This window comes from Diadema antillarum, unplaced genomic scaffold, assembly GCF_040938485.1.
Source record: "Diadema antillarum isolate AM-2024a unplaced genomic scaffold, OU_Dant_1.0 scf00000141, whole genome shotgun sequence".
NCBI classification, from domain to species: Eukaryota; Metazoa; Echinodermata; class Echinoidea; order Diadematoida; family Diadematidae; genus Diadema; species Diadema antillarum.
In genome coordinates, this window is record NW_027271030.1 from 2,269,639 (window position 1) to 2,291,148 (window position 21,510).

At 41.3% G+C, this 21,510-nt stretch overlaps 1 protein-coding gene across 1 annotated transcript in view; it reads right to left on the reverse strand.

Moving 5' to 3' along the window:
- LOC139721361 (complement factor B-like) overlaps positions 1–21,510 on the reverse strand; it is a 43,201-nt gene that overhangs the window by 15,727 nt on the left and 5,964 nt on the right. The window contains exons 3-8 of the mRNA XM_071632678.1: positions 21,039–21,293; positions 20,056–20,256; positions 17,213–17,392; positions 15,776–16,012; positions 14,544–14,656; positions 5,480–5,645 (exon numbers count right to left, since the gene is read on the reverse strand). Of these exons, the coding sequence (XP_071488779.1) occupies positions 5,480–5,645; positions 14,544–14,656; positions 15,776–16,012; positions 17,213–17,392; positions 20,056–20,256; positions 21,039–21,293 (1,152 nt within the window). The remainder of the gene's footprint in view (positions 1–5,479; positions 5,646–14,543; positions 14,657–15,775; positions 16,013–17,212; positions 17,393–20,055; positions 20,257–21,038; positions 21,294–21,510) is intronic.

Here is a 21,510-nt window from a genome sequence, read left to right on the forward strand (position 1 = left end):
TAGTCAGTTCATTGATAGTTCAAAGTTGCATTTTTCTCATGCTTTCTCTTTTGGAACATGTGCATACTGTCGCGTGCATTGCCCTACGGCTCTGATGGTGCTAAGTCACCCTTGCGATACTCGTACTATGTGCGTCTTCATACGCATTTCAGATTGTAACAAATTGGTTGAGCAAACTGAGATATCTGATGTTATTGTATTCTCTTCTGAGGGTGATTCCAAGCAATGTTTCACCACCTTATTACCTTTAATTAATACCCATGTATGTCTGTTAAAAATGTTAGGTAACGTATCCAACGGTATTGATGATATCAATACTCTTAATGATGATATGCCTAATCTTGACCTCATTCATGATGGCCATGACGCTTCACTCCATCCGAAACTAACATCTTGTTATATTCTACCGCAACACGTAGCACAGCTTAAGTCTTTCAGAGCGGAGTATACTTTCTCAGTTTTGCATTATAATATAAGGAGTTTGATTAAAATTTTTGACCAGTTACAATTATTTCTTGAAACTTTAACTGTAAAACTTTCAGTTTTGGGATTATGTGAAACTTGGATGACTGAAAATTTCACTTCCCTTGTACAATTAGATGGTTACACACTGGTAACAAATAACAGAGTTTGTAAACGAGGTGGAGGTGTGGCATTTTATGTGAAGAATAATTTGAAATTTGAAATGATAACCCAGCTAAATTATATGTCTGATTCAATTAAAAGTATTTTCATTGATATAAGTATGCCAGGTGGTAAAAAAGTATTGATAGGAGAAATTTACAAGCCCCCAAACTGTAATCATTCTGACTTCATCTCAACCTTAGAAATTATTTCAGATTCGCCCTATCTCCGCAACAAACACGTGTACATAAAGGGAGATTTTAATTTAGACTTACTTGATTATGGTAAGCCACAAACACGTGATTTTCTTGATACTATGGTATCATCCTCTTTCACTCCTTGTATCACCAAGCCTACAAGATTATTTGGAGCCTCCGCAACACTGATCGATAACATAATTGTAACAAAGTGATGTCACGCTGTAAGTCACGATAGTGCGTGTACGCACGTTGTATTAGAGTATATGGGTACGGACGGGGCATGCGTTTAGACGCGCGCGGTATGAATAAGAGTCTGTACGGGAACTGACAAATGGTCAGTTGCGTCCTAGCCACGGCCGGGAAAGGACAGTGTGTAGGTAGTCCGTATACGAGCAGTCGGTGAGATTGTGAAGGGCTGTGAGCAACTCCGTGATATACTTTCCTATGTTTTATTCGTCCATCTCCGAGAATAAAGTGCTTGTGCCATATACAATTCAATTACCGTGGCAATAACCGGTGTATTTATTTGTGATTTCTGGTACGTACGAATGCGGTGATATATGAGAGAGAATTGAGTCCTATGTATGCCAAGACAGGAGAGTCCCGACATCGATACACAACGGTCCCGGTTGTGTTACAATATTTTCAAACAGCTATGATTACGATGACCAATGTATCGCTGTTACGGACATACAGATCATTTTCCCGTTATAGTTTCTTCCATTTCTACTATACCTGAATCGCATAAACAAAAGGTGTGTAAAAATTTATCGCAATCACGAGTGTTCTCCGATCATAATATCCAGCTGTTCAAACAAAGTTTATCCGAAATTGATTGAAATGAGGTTTTTGACTCCACTGATCCGAATGATGCGTACGACAGATTTATGAATATTTTGGTACCTTTATATCACTTGCATTTCCCTTTGAGAAATTAAAGAGGAAACTACAAAACAGTTCCGCGCTCACCCTGGATAACAAAAGCTTTACTTAGATCCATAAACAGAAAAAAATATTTTATTTTACAGATATAAATCACGTAATACAGCTTTGAATAAATCAAAGTACATTAAATATCGGAATACTCTTACGTCCCTGTTGCGTAAAGCAAAAAAAGATTATTTTTGTTCTTTGTTTGAACAGCACAAGTCAGACGCAAAATCTACCTGGCATGTAATAAATAGTGTTATTCATGAACGTGTAAATAAGGGTATTATTGATAATATCCTTTGTGAAGGGAAGAATTTAACAGATGATGTGGAAATTGCGGATGCATTCAACTCTTATTTTGTTAATATTGGTCCGAATCTAGCCCGCAATATTTCATCTGTACACAGACCCTTTCATTCTTACCTATTAAATTCCAATCCACAGTCTTTATTTTTTCTCCCAGTACTTGAAACAGAGGTCTTAGATATTGTCAATTCTTTTAGCCCCAAGAAGAGTACAGGTCATGATGGGATTTCTAATCACCTCATGAAATGTATTGTAAACGAAATACTATCACCATTAGTTCACATTTTGAATTTATCTTTATTAACTGGTATTGTGCCCATTAAAATGAAAATTGCTAAAGTTATCCCAATTCATAAGAAAGGCAGAGAGGATGAGTTAGGAAATTATCGACCAATATCGCTTCTGTCATCCTTTTCTAAATTATTGGAGAAGGTGGTTTATAATCGTTTAATCAAATTTGTAAACGAATGTGATATTTTAGCTGATAATCAGTTCGGGTTCCGGAAAAAACGTGGAACCACCCATGCGATATTACTGCTGGTTGAGAAAGTTGTAAGAGCTATAGACACAAAGTCACATACAGTCGGTCTGTTTCTGGACTACTCCAAGGCCTTTGACACAATAGATCACGAAATTCTTTTGTATAAACTAAATCATTACGGTATTCGTGGAAAGGCCTTGGAGTGGTTCAGAAGTTATCTTACCGGTCGAACTCAATTTGTTTCCGTAAATAATCATGAATCTGGTATAAACTCGATTTGTTGCGGTGTTCCACAGGGCTCCCTCTTAGGTCCTCTTTTATTCATTTTATACATCAATGACTTCCGGAACTCATCCTCTCTGCTGTCTTTTCTTCTGTTCACAGATGATACAAGTCTCTTTTATTCTCACTCAGATCCTTATGTTTCGCTCGATTCTTTGAATAATGAACTTAAGTTGGTGTTTGAGTGGATTCAGGCAAATAAATTGTCGCTTAACATAAATAAGACCAATTATATGGTTTTCAGTAACACAATAAAATCTCTTCCAGGTATAGTTTTAATGATCGGTTTACAGTTAAATCAAATAGATTCAACAAAATTTTTAGGTATTTATATTGACAGTAACCTTTCATGGAAGGTACATATTGATTATTTATGTAAATTGTTGTGCAAGAATGTTGGAATTACTGTATTCACAAACTGAAATATCTCTTCCCAAAGCCAATATTGCATTCTCTTTATACAACCTTATCATTACCTTCCTTGAATTACGGAATATTAGCCTGGGGGAATTGCTCAAAGACAAAATATGATTCGTTATTTTTGGTCCAGAAAAAGGCCTTACGGATTATAAATCGAGCACAATTTTTTTATCACACTGATGAATTGTTTGTTTCAAGTAAATTGTTAAAATTTCTGATTTGCATTTGTATCATGTTGGAATTTTCATGTATAAGTTGGATACTGGTGACCTTCCTAGTATATTTTCCCCGAAGTTTGTGAAAAACAGTGATATTCATACTTACCCTACAGGACACAGTGAATCCTATAATTTTTCCCTGTCCGTACAGCTTTAGCCCTTAAGACAATTACATCGACCGGCCCTTCTTTTTGGAATGAGTTAGATTCGGTTCGGTTGCACTCAAGTTCTTTAAGCTCCGTTAAGAAAAATCTCAAAGCCAATTTTCTAAAATCCTATGTTTAATTATTTTGCCGTAATCACTTGAAAAAAATTTTGCATACTCAAATGATGCCTCGCTCGGATGACTTCATTAGTTTGATCAACTTGCTACTTTTCTTAGCATTTATACCATAAGTTAATCATAAACATTATATATTATACTTTGTACATCGCGTAAACTTTGTAGTAGTCTCGATATTTTGTCTTTTGCATGTTACGTCACTTCTGACATTGCTATACTGTACTAAACCCTATGTTTTATTTTTGGAGCCCACATCCTACAAGCTTTGCTTTTTAGTGGGTTCCTCATATTACACGTCAATTATAAATGTCCTTATACATTAGTACATTACTGGTTCAAACTGACCATTGTGTGAAAAACATTTCTGCTTCAAATCAAATGGAATATAAAACTTGTATGAAATGTGGAATATGGAACATGAATTATATAAAAAAAAAGGATCATTGCTACGTCCATTGGGACGGGCAAGAGTCCGTCTTTCCCCGCAACAACCTTCCGGAAATACCGCACACCCAGTAAGCCCCACTGTAACAGATATGAATACCTACTGTGACCCATTCAGCCAAGCAAAGACTTTCCCTCCAGATATTAATACCTACTGTGACCCATTCCGCCAATCAAAGACTTTCATTTTCCTCTCACTTGCTCATTCCCTTGAGAACGGCGAGAACATATGCTTGCCGAACGTCGGGATTGGGTAGGCCCTTTTCAGGGCCACTCACATACTCCAGAAAGAATACGTGGTGCACCGTGAAGCCTTCTACCACCCAATGATCTACCACCACGGAAGCCTTCAAAGATTTCAAGATATGAATTCCTACATCACCCAACGCATTCATGTTTGATAACAGTATCACTAAAAGTTGGAATAGTAAATCATTCACAAAAAAATGTCCCTCAAGGTATAGAGACCATAAAATATCAGGTACAAGTTATTTTATGTTAGCCACTATGTAAACGACATATTTCTTCAACAGGACTAATTGCGCAGTTTAAAGGGGCATAGTCCCGGCAGTGTAGATGGCGCTGTTGATGCTACTGCCGATCACCGTTAGCATTGATACGAAGATTGCCGAAATTAAGCTGTCATCAAGAGTAAAGCGCGTAGGTGTTGCTAAGTAACGTTGCCTTCGTTGTCTTCTCTGCGCATCACGCATTCTGTAGTAATGCCAGGGTGCGTGCATATGTGCTTCTTATTATGACATCAAAAAAGAAGTTTGATAAAGCTGTCATCCCCCTGAGCCGAATTATGAGCCGAACTGTGATCGGACCACTGACACAGTGGATCGGACTTCTTCGGACTCGGGAAAGTGGGCCAAAGCGTAAGCGCCCAAGAGAAGTCGATAGCATGGGTCTCTATAGGAAACTTGCGCCGTGCGCCCGCGTACGCATTTGACTAAAACACCGGGACCATGCACCTTTAATATCTAGGAACAGTATGCGATCAAATTGCGAAGATAGTGGAGTGAGTCTGTCGTATCCAAGGGTCCGTTTTCCCCAACTTTCCTCTAGCCTTGTTATAATCTAGCAGAGTACACTTTATAAGCAAAAAAAAAAAGTTGTGTGCATTTCCCTTCGTACTTTCTAAATATCTGTGTTATTCTGTGACATTTGTTGCAATCTTCATATCTACCGATGACGACACAGGAATTTAACCACAACTTAAAATATATTATGTAACTTTTGAACGAACTGTCTTCACATTGTATAATCCAATCCGACTTCTATCCATTACCGTTCTCCTTCAAGTCTGTAGCGAGGGCCATTGGGTCTTCAGTGTTGTGCTGTCCGTCGGTGAGTATCATGACCACTTTTTTCGCCAAGTCTCGCATTTCCGGTGATATGTGCAATTTAATTGCTTCAAGGCCCTCTTTAAGACCCGTGCCACCTGCCGATGAGTTCTGCGTATCAGGAAGACACCAAGGACGGAAATCACGATGGTACCCAAATTAATCTGACCAACGAAATGTAACTAAATGTAACGAAATGTATTACGAAACGTTTACTAGATTGGGTTTAACGGGAACGCGCATGAGAGAAAGCCGACGCAAAACAAGTACGCGAGATGTACTGTTAGGCAGAGGCGTATAACTGTGTAGTCACTACGCAACACTATGCAATAATACGCAACACTACGCAAAGCCCGGTGTGAACCCCCTTTACATCCAATAAAGAACCCTGCCAATCTATGCCAGGTGTACGTATGTCATGTTTGTTTCATTCCATGGACTAAATATGAATCATAGATCCTTTGATTGACACTACGCTTTAATATGAAATTGGACCTCGTTTCTGTCACGGGTACGCTTTACCCCTTTCAATGTCAAATCGTTTTCTTACTTTGACGCCATAACTGGGGGCCATCCAGGCCGCGTGTTTTTTAGACGGCACTGATTGGGGACCCTAACCCTAACCCTAACCCTAACCCTAACCCTAACCCTAACCAGGGGCGGATCCAGGCAGGACCGCAACCGGCGCACGCCCCCCCCCCCCTTTATTTTTTGTTGAAACAAAAGAAATAAAATAAAAAGAAAAAAATGGGGGGAGGGGTGCGTGCGCCCCCTTTAATTTTGTAAATGCGCCCCTCTTTACGGAATTCCTGGATCCGCCCCTGCTAACCCTAACCCTAACCCTAGCCCTAACCCTAACCCTAACCCTAAACGTAACCCTAACCCTAACCCTAACCCTAAACCCTAAACCCTAAACCCTAACCCTAACCCAACGTGTTTCCCATAGGTTTAATACGCGCCATGCCCCAATCTTTGCCGTCTAAAAAAAAAACAAACAAAAACGCATCCAGGCCTGGGTCGGCAAGCGCCCTGCGTGCGCGGCAAGGGCGGTGCCAGCGGCAGCCAGTGCTTTTACCACCCGGCGCCAGCCGGCCAGCTAGCTATCTCTGGCGCTAGCAGCGATCGACGCATCTGGCTTTCTGACAACTAGAGTCTACATTTTTTTTTTTCGCTAGCTAATCAAAAAAAAATAAAAAAAATAAAAACTCATACCGACTATGAGCGAATGGGTAGATGACATACGGCTGTAGCCAAAACTTGAATTCCAAGGTAAATATCGGTACGATCCGTGAGTGTTTGTAGACTCTATATTTCTTTGGCGATGACCCGGGTACTCGCGTGTAAGCCCCATATATTCACATTTGTCTAAGAGAATAAAAACCGCTAGTGAGAACTGTTCTATGGCTAGGGGCAGGCAGATGTCTTGCTAGTAAGCCTAGACTGTTGAGAAGTTATATAACTGATATAATTTGATACAAATAATGAATAAGTATCTTCAGCTATGGCGCTATAACTTGCAACATATCAGTTAACTGAAACCTTTTTAGGCTTTTGCCTTTACTCGGGAGTCTCGGGCCAGCGGGGTTGAATCTGTCTAACGTTAGATCTTGTCTAGAATTCTAGGCAAGAGTCCAGACTTGATCTAGACCTATTGAATTCTAGAACCCTACATCCTTTATCATTTTTGGTTGTCGATAACTTCAGGCAAGCCTAACTAAGTAAACCAAACGGAATACAAATCTAGGCGTTTCTAAGCCGTATAGGTCTAGTTTATTTACGACTACGTCGCCTGATGTCTACAACCAAAACTTCTACTGTTTTAGGTCTAAGTAACCTTGCATAACATCACACTAACGCCTTATATCATAATCTACAAAAGTGATTTTCAAATCATACCAGTCTTTAATATGATTATGAAACGGATGTTTGCCACCATCCGTGGTTTATTATATTTATAGGTATCACTTTATCAAAAGTCGTATTCAGGGTTCCGGGCCAAAATTGAACATGGTCAATTCAGTGCTGAACATTGAAGAAGTGAAAGCAATATAATTGTTTCGAAATCTGTGCATTTTTTAACCGTTGTATTTCACTTAATTGTCTCTAATTGCTTATTCATCATGCGTCAGTGGTGTCTGAATTTCACACACTGCCGTGCAGCTTCCATTTCCATTTTGTGCACCCAACAGCTGCACAATATGTTTTCCTGACCCTTCCTTTGAAGCTTTCATTGTAGATCAATATGTCTGAATCACTCAATTTGTCCAAAAGAAAGGCATTAAAAGCCGCTGAATAACTTTTCCACAGTAAGGAAACAATCAAAACATTAGCGCGGCGGTCGCCGGCCGCCGCGCAGCTGCCGCGCCCTGCTAACTATGCGCGATGGGTACGCTAGGCTGCTAGCTGCAAGTGCAACTCGCTGGGTAGCTAGCTCGCTGGAAGCCCCCGTGGGCGAATATTTTTTTCGTACATGGAAACGCTACAGGACATGAATTATTCATAAGTTTAGTTGAAATTTCGAAGTGCGCAGGCGCGTGGACTTAGCTAAATTTCTATGGCTTGGCCAATTTGTACAGGATGAACGGACTCGCATATTGTACATTATTTACATACATGCTCACGTGTGATCACTGCAGGCGTACGTACGTGCTCGCTATTCAGTTTATATTCGATTCGCAGTTCATGAGCGCCTAACGTAACCCAGCTGGAATTGAAATATGTGGGGAGCTATAGCGGAGAGCATATCGATCGTGATTGTCAGCCAGCAGGGCAGCCAGCGTGGATACGAGAGCAGGTACATGCGTAGTTCACGTGAAATGTACAACTCAGTCAGTCCGCAGCACCCGATAATTCGCTCGTATTTATTCAACTCGTATGCAAGCCCGCTCTAGGCTTGCATACGTAATGAGCTGTGTAAGGGGATTTTGTCCTTGGGCTTTCGGCAACAAAAATACACCTTATGTTCACAAATTTGGTATCAAATTCAAGGAAAATATGTAACCTATCGTCACATGTTACTCAAATCATTGTAAATGAAAAATGTCATAGCGTAATTTGAGCTTGAAAAATGATGAAAAAAGTAATTCGTGCAGTACACGTTCAAGACGTCAAAAAAATATCAAATTCACCTTGCGTCTCAATGAAAATGCTTTATTTGGTAGTCCATCTCCTAATCTTTGTATCCATGCAAATATCTTGACAATTTGTTGCTTAATCCGGTCAGGAACCAGTAAAATATACATCGATGTCAGTGCTGATCAGCTTGAAACCGTGTAATCTCAAGAGTAAGCTCTCTCATTGGACAGCGCTTGCATTCAGCGCTTGCATTACGTCATTACGCTGCTACATAACGGTTTCATGCCACTTGCGGTTTCTTGGCACGCGTGTAGTTCAAGCGCTGAATGCAAGCACTGTCCAATGAGAGAGCTCTTTCGCGCCACTGTACACTTTGTGTGGAGCATACTTCCGGCTTGGGAGTGAATTTTACAGACATTTCAAAACGGAAAAACTAGTATAAATCATGCTTGCGTCTCCTTGACTCCAATATATGATGAGCATCTAAGTTTCCTCTCTACGAAAAAACCAAAATCAGAAACAACAGTTTCTTAATCCGGTCAGGAACCAAAAAGGAACTTTAGACGACAAAATCTTCCGTGAAAAGCAGGTAAAATTTACGCAAATTCAACTGATTATATAGTCATGATAAGATCCGATGTTATACGCAAATTTAGTATCAAAATAAAGATCAAGGTCTGGAGAACAATTTACCGTGACTTGTAGCCATGAAAAATGTATGTACAAGTCGCTACACTGCGACAACCATAGCCCTATCAAAGTCTCGCAAAATCTCGCACGACGAGACACCTTTCGAACGCAAAGATCGTCAACGAGAGTGCTGAATAAATCTTGCCGGATCGGCTCATTAGCATACGTGCTGCGGACTGACTGAACTTTACAAGTCACAACTTCTACAGCCACAGGCTTGTGGAATTGATGCCACATTACCACTATTCGTACATGCATAAATGGCCATATAAGAGCTCTTTCGAAATATTTTGCACGACCCTTTTTGTGGATCGGGTAGGCCTACTAGTATTCGTAAATACACCGCTACCACAGTTGGCCTACTCCGTACCACCACTGTACTTGGCTATGATTTATGAAGCGGACGTGTATTCACAATCGACTTTTCAGTGCTGCCAGTGAACATGGTGACTCGAGATCGAACATCTCGAGTGCACTTTCGAATTACGATATTCATAGATCATTATAAATCCTCATGTAAACTAATTATAGTAGACCGAACTTCAGTAGAGTCTAGTTCTGTTTTTTTCAAACGGATCAGTTAATTAGAAGTAACATTGGTTAGGTGATATGTCAGCGTGATTGTATCAGACGTACAAGGTGATATGTGTGTGCAATGTGATGTGTGTTGTAGATCTATCGCAAGCGAGTTATTTTCCTGCATGTTGTTCATTGAGATCGGACGAACCTCGTGAGTGCAGGGACATGTTTACGCTCGAACGTATGTACATGCACAACACACACACACACACACACACACACACACACATACACAGGTACTACTACTACTACTACTGGTAATAGGTAGCTCGCTGCATGTGTACACAGAGAGCAGGGCTGTGCGAGTCTCACTAGTCGAGTCCGTTCCTTGTGTACAAGTTGGCCAAGCTGGCCAAGGCCATGCGCTTGCGCACTTCAGTCTCTCAGCTCAACTTATGAATAATTCATGTCCTGTAGCGTTTCCATGTACGAAAAAAATATCCCCCCCCCCCCCCCCCCCCCCCCCCCCGTTGGCCCCCAGTCATGGCGGCCGTTATAGCGCCGCTAGCGGCGGTAGGTGAATAGGTCATCGAAATTGAATCGGTCTATAGTGTATTAATGAGACTCTCTCGTGCGCAGTATTCTCGTCTGACCCCCTCCCTCGACGTATATCAGAAAAAGGGTTTGAGCATCGTTCAATATACCATATGCTCTGAATGGCTGAGCTTTTTTTCCCAAGATGCCAAACAAATTCAGGCACTTCAATTCCATCCAAACACAACAGCCTGAGCGATATCTGATGTGGCAGTTATTCTTGTCTTATATCACGATGTTGTTTCTATTTTGTCTCATATAGGTCATTGGACCTATATTGTTACGTTGTATGAAAGCGCTTTCCCTACGGTTAAGAAATCGCACCGCTTGATTGTGACCAGGTACACGTTTATCACGCGTCTCGTGATCAAGAACCGGGTATAATGTCCCGAATTCTGAAAGATATATTAAATTAGATCCGAATCTCTGATTCAAATTTAATCCATGGACTAAAACAAATGGCAGATGCGCGCACATGGCCTATCTCTTAGGCTATGACATGTCATACGCATTTTACGAGGACGAAAGTTGCACACTGTCCATCAGTTTTCAATAGACACATTTAAACGACTGTATACCTTTGTGAATTCGGGCCAATGAGAAATGAAGGGTCAAACGAGTATCAGAGCCCTGTAGAAGAGCAGAGTTGGCCATAACGTGTAGTCCATAATTTCATGTAACCTAATATTATCATTATCAATATTCCAGTTATAGTGTTGTTAGGAATCATTGTTTCTATCTCATATAGGCTACTTATGAATTTTAGAGTTGTCCTAATCATAATTTACACTGAATTGATATGTCAAACAAAGAATCGTAGAGTAGAGAAACGGAAACGTCATTTATTTTACATTTTATACACTTTCAGGAAAACTGGCGGCTCTCCTCTCGTCCTATAGAAGTCTTCCATTAAATCTCAATTCATATTTCCACCTTGGTCTTGTGCTCTTTGAAGGAAATGCAGAGCAGTCTTCTCATGCACTTGGTTTCAAACGCCTGGATTATCTTCTCTGTCGCCATCAACGTCCATGTCTCATATCCAGATAGCATGATGGAGACCACTAAGGACTTGTACAGCAGGCATTTTATGTGCAAACTTATGCCACTCTTTCTTACCCTGTTCAGTCTGGGCAATGCTGCTGTTTCTGAGTTAATCCTGATTTGAGTTTCTGCTGTGCAGGTGCCGTGTTTGGACATTGCTGCTCCCAAGTACTTGAAGCTGGACACCTCTTCCAGTGGCTCACCATTAAGTTGTTGTCACTGATGCCAGTCAAGCTATTAACCATTACCTTTGACCTTTTCTGTGCTGACCTCCATACCACAGGCACTTGCTCTTGTGGCATGTCTGTTTGTGAAGTCTTGCAGTTCCATGTTACTGCCTCCTATGAGGTTGATGTCATCTGCGAATCGGAGGTGGCAAACTAGCCCGCCGTCAATGCTGATGGAGGTGTGGTGTTCGTCAAGGACATCTTGCATGATCCTCTCCAGAAAAAGATGTTGAAGAGTACTGGAGACAGTAGACACCCTTGTCTTACTCCGACTGTAGTTGGGAAGCATTGTCCTTGCATGTTATTTAAGATCACTGCGAGGCTGGAGTGTTCATGGAGGGCCTGCATGACTTGAACTAGCCCCTCGTCAACTTTGTAGCCTCGTAGAACATATCATAGGTCTTTGTACCACCCACGATTAAACGCTTTCTTGAAATCGAGGAAGTTGTGGAAGAGGTCTTTTTGGTGCTGCAGATGCTTTTCAATGAGGACTCGACAGTTGAAAATCTACTCCAAAGTGCCTTCCTCAAAAGCCTACTTGCTCATCTGTTAGCAGTTCCTCAGGCTTGTATTTAAGTCGGTTGAGGATTAAGTGGAGCATGACTTTGCTAGGGTGGCTGATAAGACTTATCGTCATGAAGTTATGACATATTGCTTAAGGTTGATATTTTTAGGTAAAGATTGAGTCCAGTCTGCTGGTCACTCTTTTCTGACCAGATTTTCTGACGAGGCGTCGAAAGTACCTCTTTGGTCTATGCTTTAAAAGCTCAGCTGGCACATTGTCCATTCCTGGGGACTTCCCTGTCTTCAGAGTCCGTATATTGCGACCTCAACCTCTTCCTTCAGTATTTGAGTGTTCTCGTTGTCTGCAGATCTTAGATCGTCCTGCAATATGAAAGTGTCTGGGTTGAGATGATAGTTGTAAATGCCTTTGCAGGATCTGTATACCTATTCAGGACTTCTTAACTCTCTGTCAGTAGCTTTCCATCTTTATCTTGATGCTTTCTGATCTAGGTTCGTTGGTCTTACTTAGGGTCTTGAGTGAGTTGTAAGCTTCCTTGTTGTTGTCTACTTCCATGCCCTTCTCAATTTTCTTACAATCGACCTCGATCTATCCAGTTTTCCTTAGCTGTTTTCTTCTGCACCCTAGTGTGTTTATCCACCTATTTATTCACCTCTTATCGCACAGATGTAATATGTCATTAGTAATCCGTGGTTGGATTTTCTTCCGCTTCTTTCCAACCACTTTTCCAGTGTTGTAATTAGCACGTTTGTAATGTTTTCATCAAGGATGTCTACGTCGCTGTCCAATAAGTTGAGTGTACCCATATTCCCACCTACTTGTGCTTGGAACAGCTCCGCGATTTCTGAGTCCTTTAATTTATCTAGGTCAAAACGAATTTCAGGGATCTCTGGACATACAGTATATCATACTTTAGCTTGAGCGTAAGATTTGGCGTTGGGAGCTCAAGATTGTGATCGCTGCCAATTTCGGCGCCTGTGAACGTTCTGGTGTTTGCTTTGTTAATACTGGACTTGTAGCGTTGTGGGGCCAAAATAAAAATCTACCTGGTTGTGGACCATCCTGTTTGGCGAGCGCCAGGTTGTGGCTTCCAGCAATGTCATTCTTCTGCCGTTGGTTTCCCTATGCCAAATTTTCCTACTGTGCCTGCCCAAATCCGGTATGCATCCTGGCCAACCTTAATATCATTTTAGTCTCACTGGATAATGAGCACGTCTTTCTTTCGAACGCTTGTTCTGATGGAGTCAATCCGTTCGTATAACTCCTCAGTTTCCTTGCTATCATGGCTTGACGTAGGTGCGCATACCTGGATGATCGATAGATTATGACGTTTGGCACAAACGCGGATGGCTATTTAGGTCTGCTTGATATGCGTTTCACCAAAGCAAGTCCATCTGACTTCAGGAGGTCCTAAGACATCTCAGATATAGCGTTTCAGTTCATGGGGCAATTCATGTATCTTGCCACATACACAAACGGAACAAGCGTTCCATATTCGGGTGATTGTACCTTGTGTGGTAAGCTTGGTTGTGCTTACCATTCCAGTATTCCATTTATTGCTCTTTTGCATCCTCATAACATGCCTTTTCAGTGGCCTTCCTAAGCTTGGCGGCAACCATCTTCTCTTCAAGCCAAAACCGCTAGCCGAACTCCGCAAACTAAGAACCAATCCAGGGACGGATCCGGGAATTCTGCAAGGGGGAGGGGGCGCAACTGACCACTTCCGGGTTTCATTTCATTTTTTCTTTTTATTTCTTTTGTTTTTAACGAAAAAAAGGGGGCGCGCGCAGGTTGCGCCCCCTCTGGATTCGCCACTGCTGAATCCTCCTCCGGACTATTGGATCCATTATTTGGACCTTTCCGTCCAGTGTTGCAGTGTAAACACCATTCCCTCACGTGTTTTAACCAGCCAATTGAAGTGGTTTACCGGGTACGTGTGGCGCTTGGATCCACAGGTGAGATATACAAGATGCAAATTTCATGTACATCCCAAATCTAATTATTTAGAGTGGGAACATTCAGTATAAGGTAATAATTCTGAAGAAATTATTCAGTCGAATAGTTTCTATTCCGATTGATGTCTAGGTATATCATAGTCAATGCATTCTGAGTGTGACTCGGGTCGACGTGCATTGAAAATAACAATGAATTCTAAAAAACACATTATAATGGACAATTAATGCATGTATTCTCACGCTCAAATTGTCATTAGGTTCGCCGTACATCGCAGACTTTTCAGAGCACATGTTTGTTGGGGTTTTGTTTCAACTACACAGCACCCTTCTCTTTCCACCACAACTTGCCAAACACTTGGACGAGCATCTCTCAGTATGTGCTTACCTTCAGAGTATCCAGCTTTGCAAACACTTTTTCTTTCGTGTCCTCGCCAGATGTCAGATTGAAAGCGATATGTGCTGCATCCGCAAATGTGAGAGCTGCAAATCGTGTTCCACCTGTCCGGGGATGGGATTGAAAGGCGGCATGTATATAATCCACATGGTATGAATTTCAGTGATAATCGTTATGATAATGATACCGGTAGATATGATGTTTAATCAAATACTCTGTAGATATAAGCATGATATGAAATACGATGTAAAAACTATTGGAGAACAACGACAATAACTTTTAGTGATATTGTCCTGATACCAAATGATGGAAATCACCGTAAGTGTAATAAACTTAGGACATTTTAACTGGACGAATTGTCGATTAGGATGCCTCCGCCTTTTTTAACATCCCGGCAGCTTGTGGATTCATGGGGTGGGAAGGCTGGCCCGGTTCGGACATATTCGACAATCCCTGTAACAAATTGTGAACAGCTTTATCACTGATACCTATGTAAGTACACTCACGGCCGAAGAATTTTGACTGCAGTCACGACCGTTACCGATGAGCGTGCGCTTTGATACACATATTCGCTGACACGTGGCTGATGGGCGCTATTCGTGTTTTCGAATGTACCCGGATTGGCAGCGAATGGAGACCGATTAACCCATGTTTCCCAACGTGAACGGGACTTTCAGCTATCACTCTATACTGCTCAAACCATGGTCCCTTATCGCATCATGATGAAATCGATAGATCGCTCAGCCTTCGTTAATCGACTCAATCCGTCTGTCATTAGCGAGCTTTCGATTCACGGTGCATGCGTAAGACAGCTGTTCCAATCGAGATTATGTCTTCCCAATTATAATAATAATAAAACCCCGGCATATTATCAAATCAAACAGATCATTTCAACATCAATGCAATTGCACACCTAGTTGTGGTTAAGTAGGAGCTAATTCAAGTTCAACGAGTCTAAAAGTGAAATCCAACAAGTCACATCTATTCTCTCCTTTCACCGGTTCCCCATGGTTCAAAGAACACAATAAGTCAGTGCGGAATGGGATAATTGTTAGGTGATGGCACCAATCCCCATCACACCTGCACTTTGTGCATAACTGTGTATGGGAGTAGAAATAGCACTGAATAAGATGCCGTTTGGCAGTCGTAGAAAACGGTCTGTGAAACTGCATGATATACCGATAAAGAAGAATGGTACGGTATTTTCAGCAGAAATCACTTACCTTCCTCGTAAGAAACTCCCAACTTCTCAACAAACAGTTTGGTGAAGTTGACTGCCAGCTCGAAATCATGGTCTGTGATGCTCCGGGAACGATCAAGAGCGAAGACTAGGTCCAAACCGATGCTTGGAGTATCAGAACTAAGTAAAATTCTACTCCGGAGTATGCTTGTCTTAGTGTAGGCGGAAAAGTTGTCGATTATGTTACTCTGAATGGACTCGGCAATGGCATCAAGTTCGACTGTGAAAATAATTTGATTCACAACGTCAATGCAGACATGATAGGCGTTAGTTTAATAAAATAAAATACGGGTGTAAATTGTTCTTGAATTATTGTCTAAGGCTGCGTTTATCAACTTTCCCCTGTTTAAACGACTTTCGAAAGCTCTTTCGATAGCCCTTTCGATAGCCCTTTCCATAGCCCTTTCGAAAGCCCTTTCGAAAGCCCTTTCGATAGCCCTTTCGATAGCCCTTTCGATAGCCCTTTCGAAAGCCCTTTCCATAGCCCTTTCGAAAGCCCTGTCCACTCCTTGTACTATTAATGTGCCGCTTGTTTTCGTCGGCTGCGTTTATCAACTTTCCCCTGTTTAAACGGCTTTCGATAGCCCTTTCGATAGCCCTTTCGAAAGCCCTTTCCATAGCCCTTGTGCTATTAATGTGACGCTTGTTTTCTAAGAAGGGACGGCGAAAACAATTACATGTACCATCATAAAGACATATCTTCCTTTGAGAGTGACGAGTCATGATACAATGCCACATGAATCAATTGTCTTCCTATCTGTGAGGCAATATAGGATGTCCTCACAGTGGGGGCACTGTAAACAGTTCAAGCTTTAAGAGCTCTAATTTCAGCTCGCATTTAGGCTAAACTTTGGCGCCCATCATTGGCCCTTGAAATCAGAATTGCGTCAAGATCTTAATTTGTCCGGTTTTTGTTCTCTTTTTGTATCTACATAGAGTACAGGCTAAACATGAACATAATGACAGTTATGGCGATACTGTAGTATACTTTTTTTTGTGCAATGATGACAATGAGTGTATATATCTACTCTACTCTAAAAGGGCGCGACATGAATTCCATGAGAACCTGTCTATGGTGAGTGACTTCGAGTTAAGCACCAATGGCATCAGCTAATAATGACGCCCGAAAATTCAGCAATTGTGGGGGACTATTTGGGGGTTCCTCTGTGTTCTTGAATTGTATAGCACCAGATAAATTACAGCTTCTGGAGGTCTACGCCAAGACAAACCACTCAGAGCCGGTTTGACGTAATACCATAGCTCTCGTCACAAAGTCCCCGTCATCTCTTTTCGGTTTGTTTATAAATGTGTGTGTCATTTTAATAATCAACTTTTGATTAGCATTCCGCTCTATCGAAATTTGGGAAAAGAAGAACTAAATTTGAAACAAACATAAGTATTGTTACTCAGGTATACATACGTTTGCATCTGGGTCTGGAGCCGGACCAGCCCCTATTGAGGCATCGGCGTTCGCCATCCCCAAGCCGCCTGAAGCCCGGGTTACATTCGTAGAATGCCGAGCTCCCAATGGTTCGGCCGGTGAGGTATACCGTGCCGTTGGCAGGGGAGGGAAGGTTCCGACAGCGTTGAGGATTTCTCGCTTGGAGGCAGAAAAAATAGAGTTATTGAAAAAGAAAAAGAAAAAGAAAACAATCATTGCTTCGGTTTGTGTGTGTGTGTGTGTGTGCGTGCGTGCGTGTTTATGTGTGTCTTTACTGTCATATATATATATATATATATATAATATACATTTACATATATATTTTGTCACGGAATGGGATATAAGATTATGCAAGAATCATTTGAAATAGAAGACAATGTAAATGTGCGTGTGTCACGGATGACGTACGCCCGTAGGGTACGAGCACAGCATAGGCGCTGGGTATAAACGGGAGGGTGGCAAATGATCGGGGCAGATCGTTTGGGGGAGTTCCGGGGGACAGGATTCGGTAGCGAGATTCGAAGAAAGCGTGGATAGGCAACCATGTTAACAGGAGTAGCCAGGTGCAGTCCGGGTATATGTAATCGTGAACGTCGACTGTTGAAGTAAGTCAGTTTCATCTTTCAATGAAGGCTTTGGTTATTTGGTATTTTTACAGGAAATTGTGAGATCTGCTGTCATATTTAGATAGTGAGTTACTGTGCCCTGTTTTCATGAGTGATCGTGAGCGAGAACAAACTCGTTACAAAATATAGGTATATAAATATACATATATATATATATATATATACATATATACATATATATAAAATATAATATATATTAGCCGCTGGAGATAAGGAAAAAAAACTTGAAACCTTTGAAAACCCAAGGAGGGACAGTGATTCCCGCATAAATGAGCAACCTGTGGGGCGGCGATCAGTCATGACAGAGGAAGTAATTTAGGAATGGAGGGAGAGAGAGAGAGAAGGGGGAGGGGGGATGACTACCAAATCAATTGTGTTTGTCTATCACTTCTATTCATTATCATTTTTGTGATCAATTCGTTAGTTATTCAAAATATATATATATATATATATATATATATATATATATATATACACGGTATGTCCAAAAACAAATTACAACGGGACCCTCCGTTATGATATCTTTAAAAATAGTGAATCAATCTGAACACGAATTCAGGGTTTGAAAATATAACTCATTGCCCACATCATTCTTACAGAAAACCGTATTGGATTTGTTTCAGTGGTTCAAGAGAAATGAGGAATTTTGTAGAGGATGTCAGGAATCTCTTTCCTCCAAGTTCTGTCTATTATTCACACACAAGAGCATGGACTTGCTAAAATTGGAAGAATCAGACTCATGACGTGCTTTACAACAATTTGCAAAATAGAGCTAAGATGCTATGTCTTAAGACCCAGAAGTAGCACTAACACAGGTCGATCATATTGGGTGTTGTCAATTTGAAAAACTAATTGTAATTTTGAGGGGACATATTGCAGTATGTCCTAAAAAAATACAATCAGATTGTCGCATTGATATCACCCAATATGATTGAATTTTTAAGTGCTACTTCAGAGTCTTAAAATATAAGATTTTAGCTCTATTTTGCAGAAATCCACATTCGATTTGGTTCAGCGGTCAAAGAAAAATATTGATTGTTGTAAAGCATGTCATGAGTCTGATTCTTCCAAGTTTAGCAATTCGATGATCTTATGTGTGAATAATTGACAGAACTTGGAGGGAAGAGATTCCCGACATCCTCTATAAAGATCCGTATTTCTCTTTGACCACTGAAGCAAATCGAATGGGATTTTCTGTAAGATGTGGGCAATGAGTTATAGTTTCACGCCCGGAATCTGTATTTAGATTGATGCAATATTTTTAAAGATATCATGGGCCCGTTGTCTTTTTTTTTTTTTTTTTTTTTTGGGGGGGGGGGGGGTGGACATACTATATTCGATAAGTCCCGCGCAGTGGGGTTATACAGTACTCTCCGCACAATCGGGTAGGCTCTAGCAGAGCGTTTCTTACCCGATTAAGCGGAGTACCCGAACATGTCTCATTCACAATTGACACACACAATGTTTATGTGCATGCATTGTACACTGCACCAAACACCTACACTGTGTGCTTAAAACGCGTGCTTGCACAGCACATTATACATACCTTACGCTTGCTCAGTCAGGAGCAATAATTTCCACTCTTTTTATGGACAAATGTCTTTAGAAAACTTTGTCATTTGACTATAGACTTCTCGCTAACACGCAGGTGTTTTCCGAAATGAACACGTCTCTTTGCGTGCACTAGTTACGTAGAACGTTGAGTTACTCTTCGAGAACGGAGAAGTGACTGAGGAAAAGCAAAATTATGGAGCTGGTGCATGGCCTGATTTTCTTTGCAAACTTCTCATATTGTGAATGTTGTTGCGGAGCAAGGGAGGAGCGCAAGTGTGTTCAACTCCTGCGTCCGTCTATGCAGTTGTGAGTGCCAGCTATGTTCGTTTACGTTTGGGAAGTCGGTACTGGTACATGTGTTTTCATGTTAAATCACTCCCCAACTTTAATGATAGGTCTTCTTTGCAAAATAAGTAGAGAATGCGATTAGCAGTGGAAAATTTGACATTCATGATTTCTTAAAGTGTTATATCTAATGTTGGTGGAAATTAGATTAGAAGAAATTGTTTACCCATTTATGCGGAGAGGCAACCCGATTATCAGGTAATTTTAATGTGCATTGGAATTGATTTTGACATTACTACCCAATTAAACGGAGTACCCGTTTAAGCAATACCCGATTACGCGGAGTACTGTACTCACATCCACATACAGGCACGTTGCATGGCTGGAGGTCAGCGGTGCCAGCATCCGAGACCCAAATGCCCCTAACGCAGTGCAGGTAACGACACCCGTACAGAATGTAACCCTGCGAGCACCCGAATTCCGCACTCCTGTTGTTGTTGGACAGGCGCAATGAGCCGTCCTCCGGAGCGGCCAATTCTGGGCAGGGCTCCGTGTCACCTGAATGAAGACAATAGGGAGCTTTAGATTTTGACGCGCGGACGTTTGAGACGACGCTTGCGCTAGACGTTCTCCTCTCTCCTGCGTCGTGCTGAAAAGTAGCTTTAAATTACGCTGGGACGCAACGTCTAAGAAATAAAATCGCGCCCCCATATGATCGGTGCATGAAAATAGCTCTCTACGTTGCAAACTGAGCGAACGTAAAAATAGCCCAGTACACGTAGTGAAAGACTCAGGCGACGCAAGCTAACAAGGGATCGACTTGACGCGCGCTTCTGCGCAAGCTCAGAACAAGTTTGTTTGTTTTTTTCCTCTGAACGTCAGCGCGTCTAAAATCCAAAACTCCCCAATATTTCGTGCAGGACGATAAACAAAAAAAAAAAACAACACACAAACAAACAAAACAAAAAACAGAAGTCCCATCAATTTAACCTGTCAAACCCAAGACTATGCTATGATCTTGTTTGGATTGTAATGAATATTTTTACTATTCATCCACAATAGATGTTTCGTAAGAGGGAGTTAAAATTCTCTTTTATTTGAAATATTATTGCTCTTGCACTGAAAAACAAAGTGTGTATAAAGCACCGATATCATGATTATTATCGTTATAGATATTCTTATCATCAGTATCTTAATCCTGCAGAAAAAGAAAAGAATAAGGATGTCCCTCACCGTCTTGTAACATCTGTAAAATAGCGTCATTTAATCATAGTTGCATTTTATTCTTCAGCATGCTTTTTTTTTTGTCAAAGGAAAGACAGATAATAATGACGACCTACGTGTGCAGTTAATGCCATTTCCTATGTAGTCTCTTTTACATGAGCACGTGAAAGAGCCAACAGTGTTGGTACACATAGCCCAGTTTCTATGACAGCGTTCTTCGTCGGGCGGAATGGCGGCAGTGCCCTGACACGTGCGCTGGTCCAACCGTTCCGGCGGCATCTCGGTCACATTCCAAGAGCCGTAGTCACTATAAAAGGATGCAGCTAACTCGTCACCGAAGTCGGTATATGGCTCCGTGCACTCATCGATATCTTCAGATCAGGGGAAATTTAAAGTAGAGTACAATCAGGAGGATGAGTCTACGACAGATTCCATTATTATTTAATGGTAATAGAAGCACCTTCTGTTAAAAATGCTTTGGACACAAAGACAACCCTTGAACTGAAGAGTCAATTCTTGCAAGGTGCCTATGGGGTCATCACACAAGATTGACACACATGAGCCATACAGCCCACGAGTCCTAAAGCC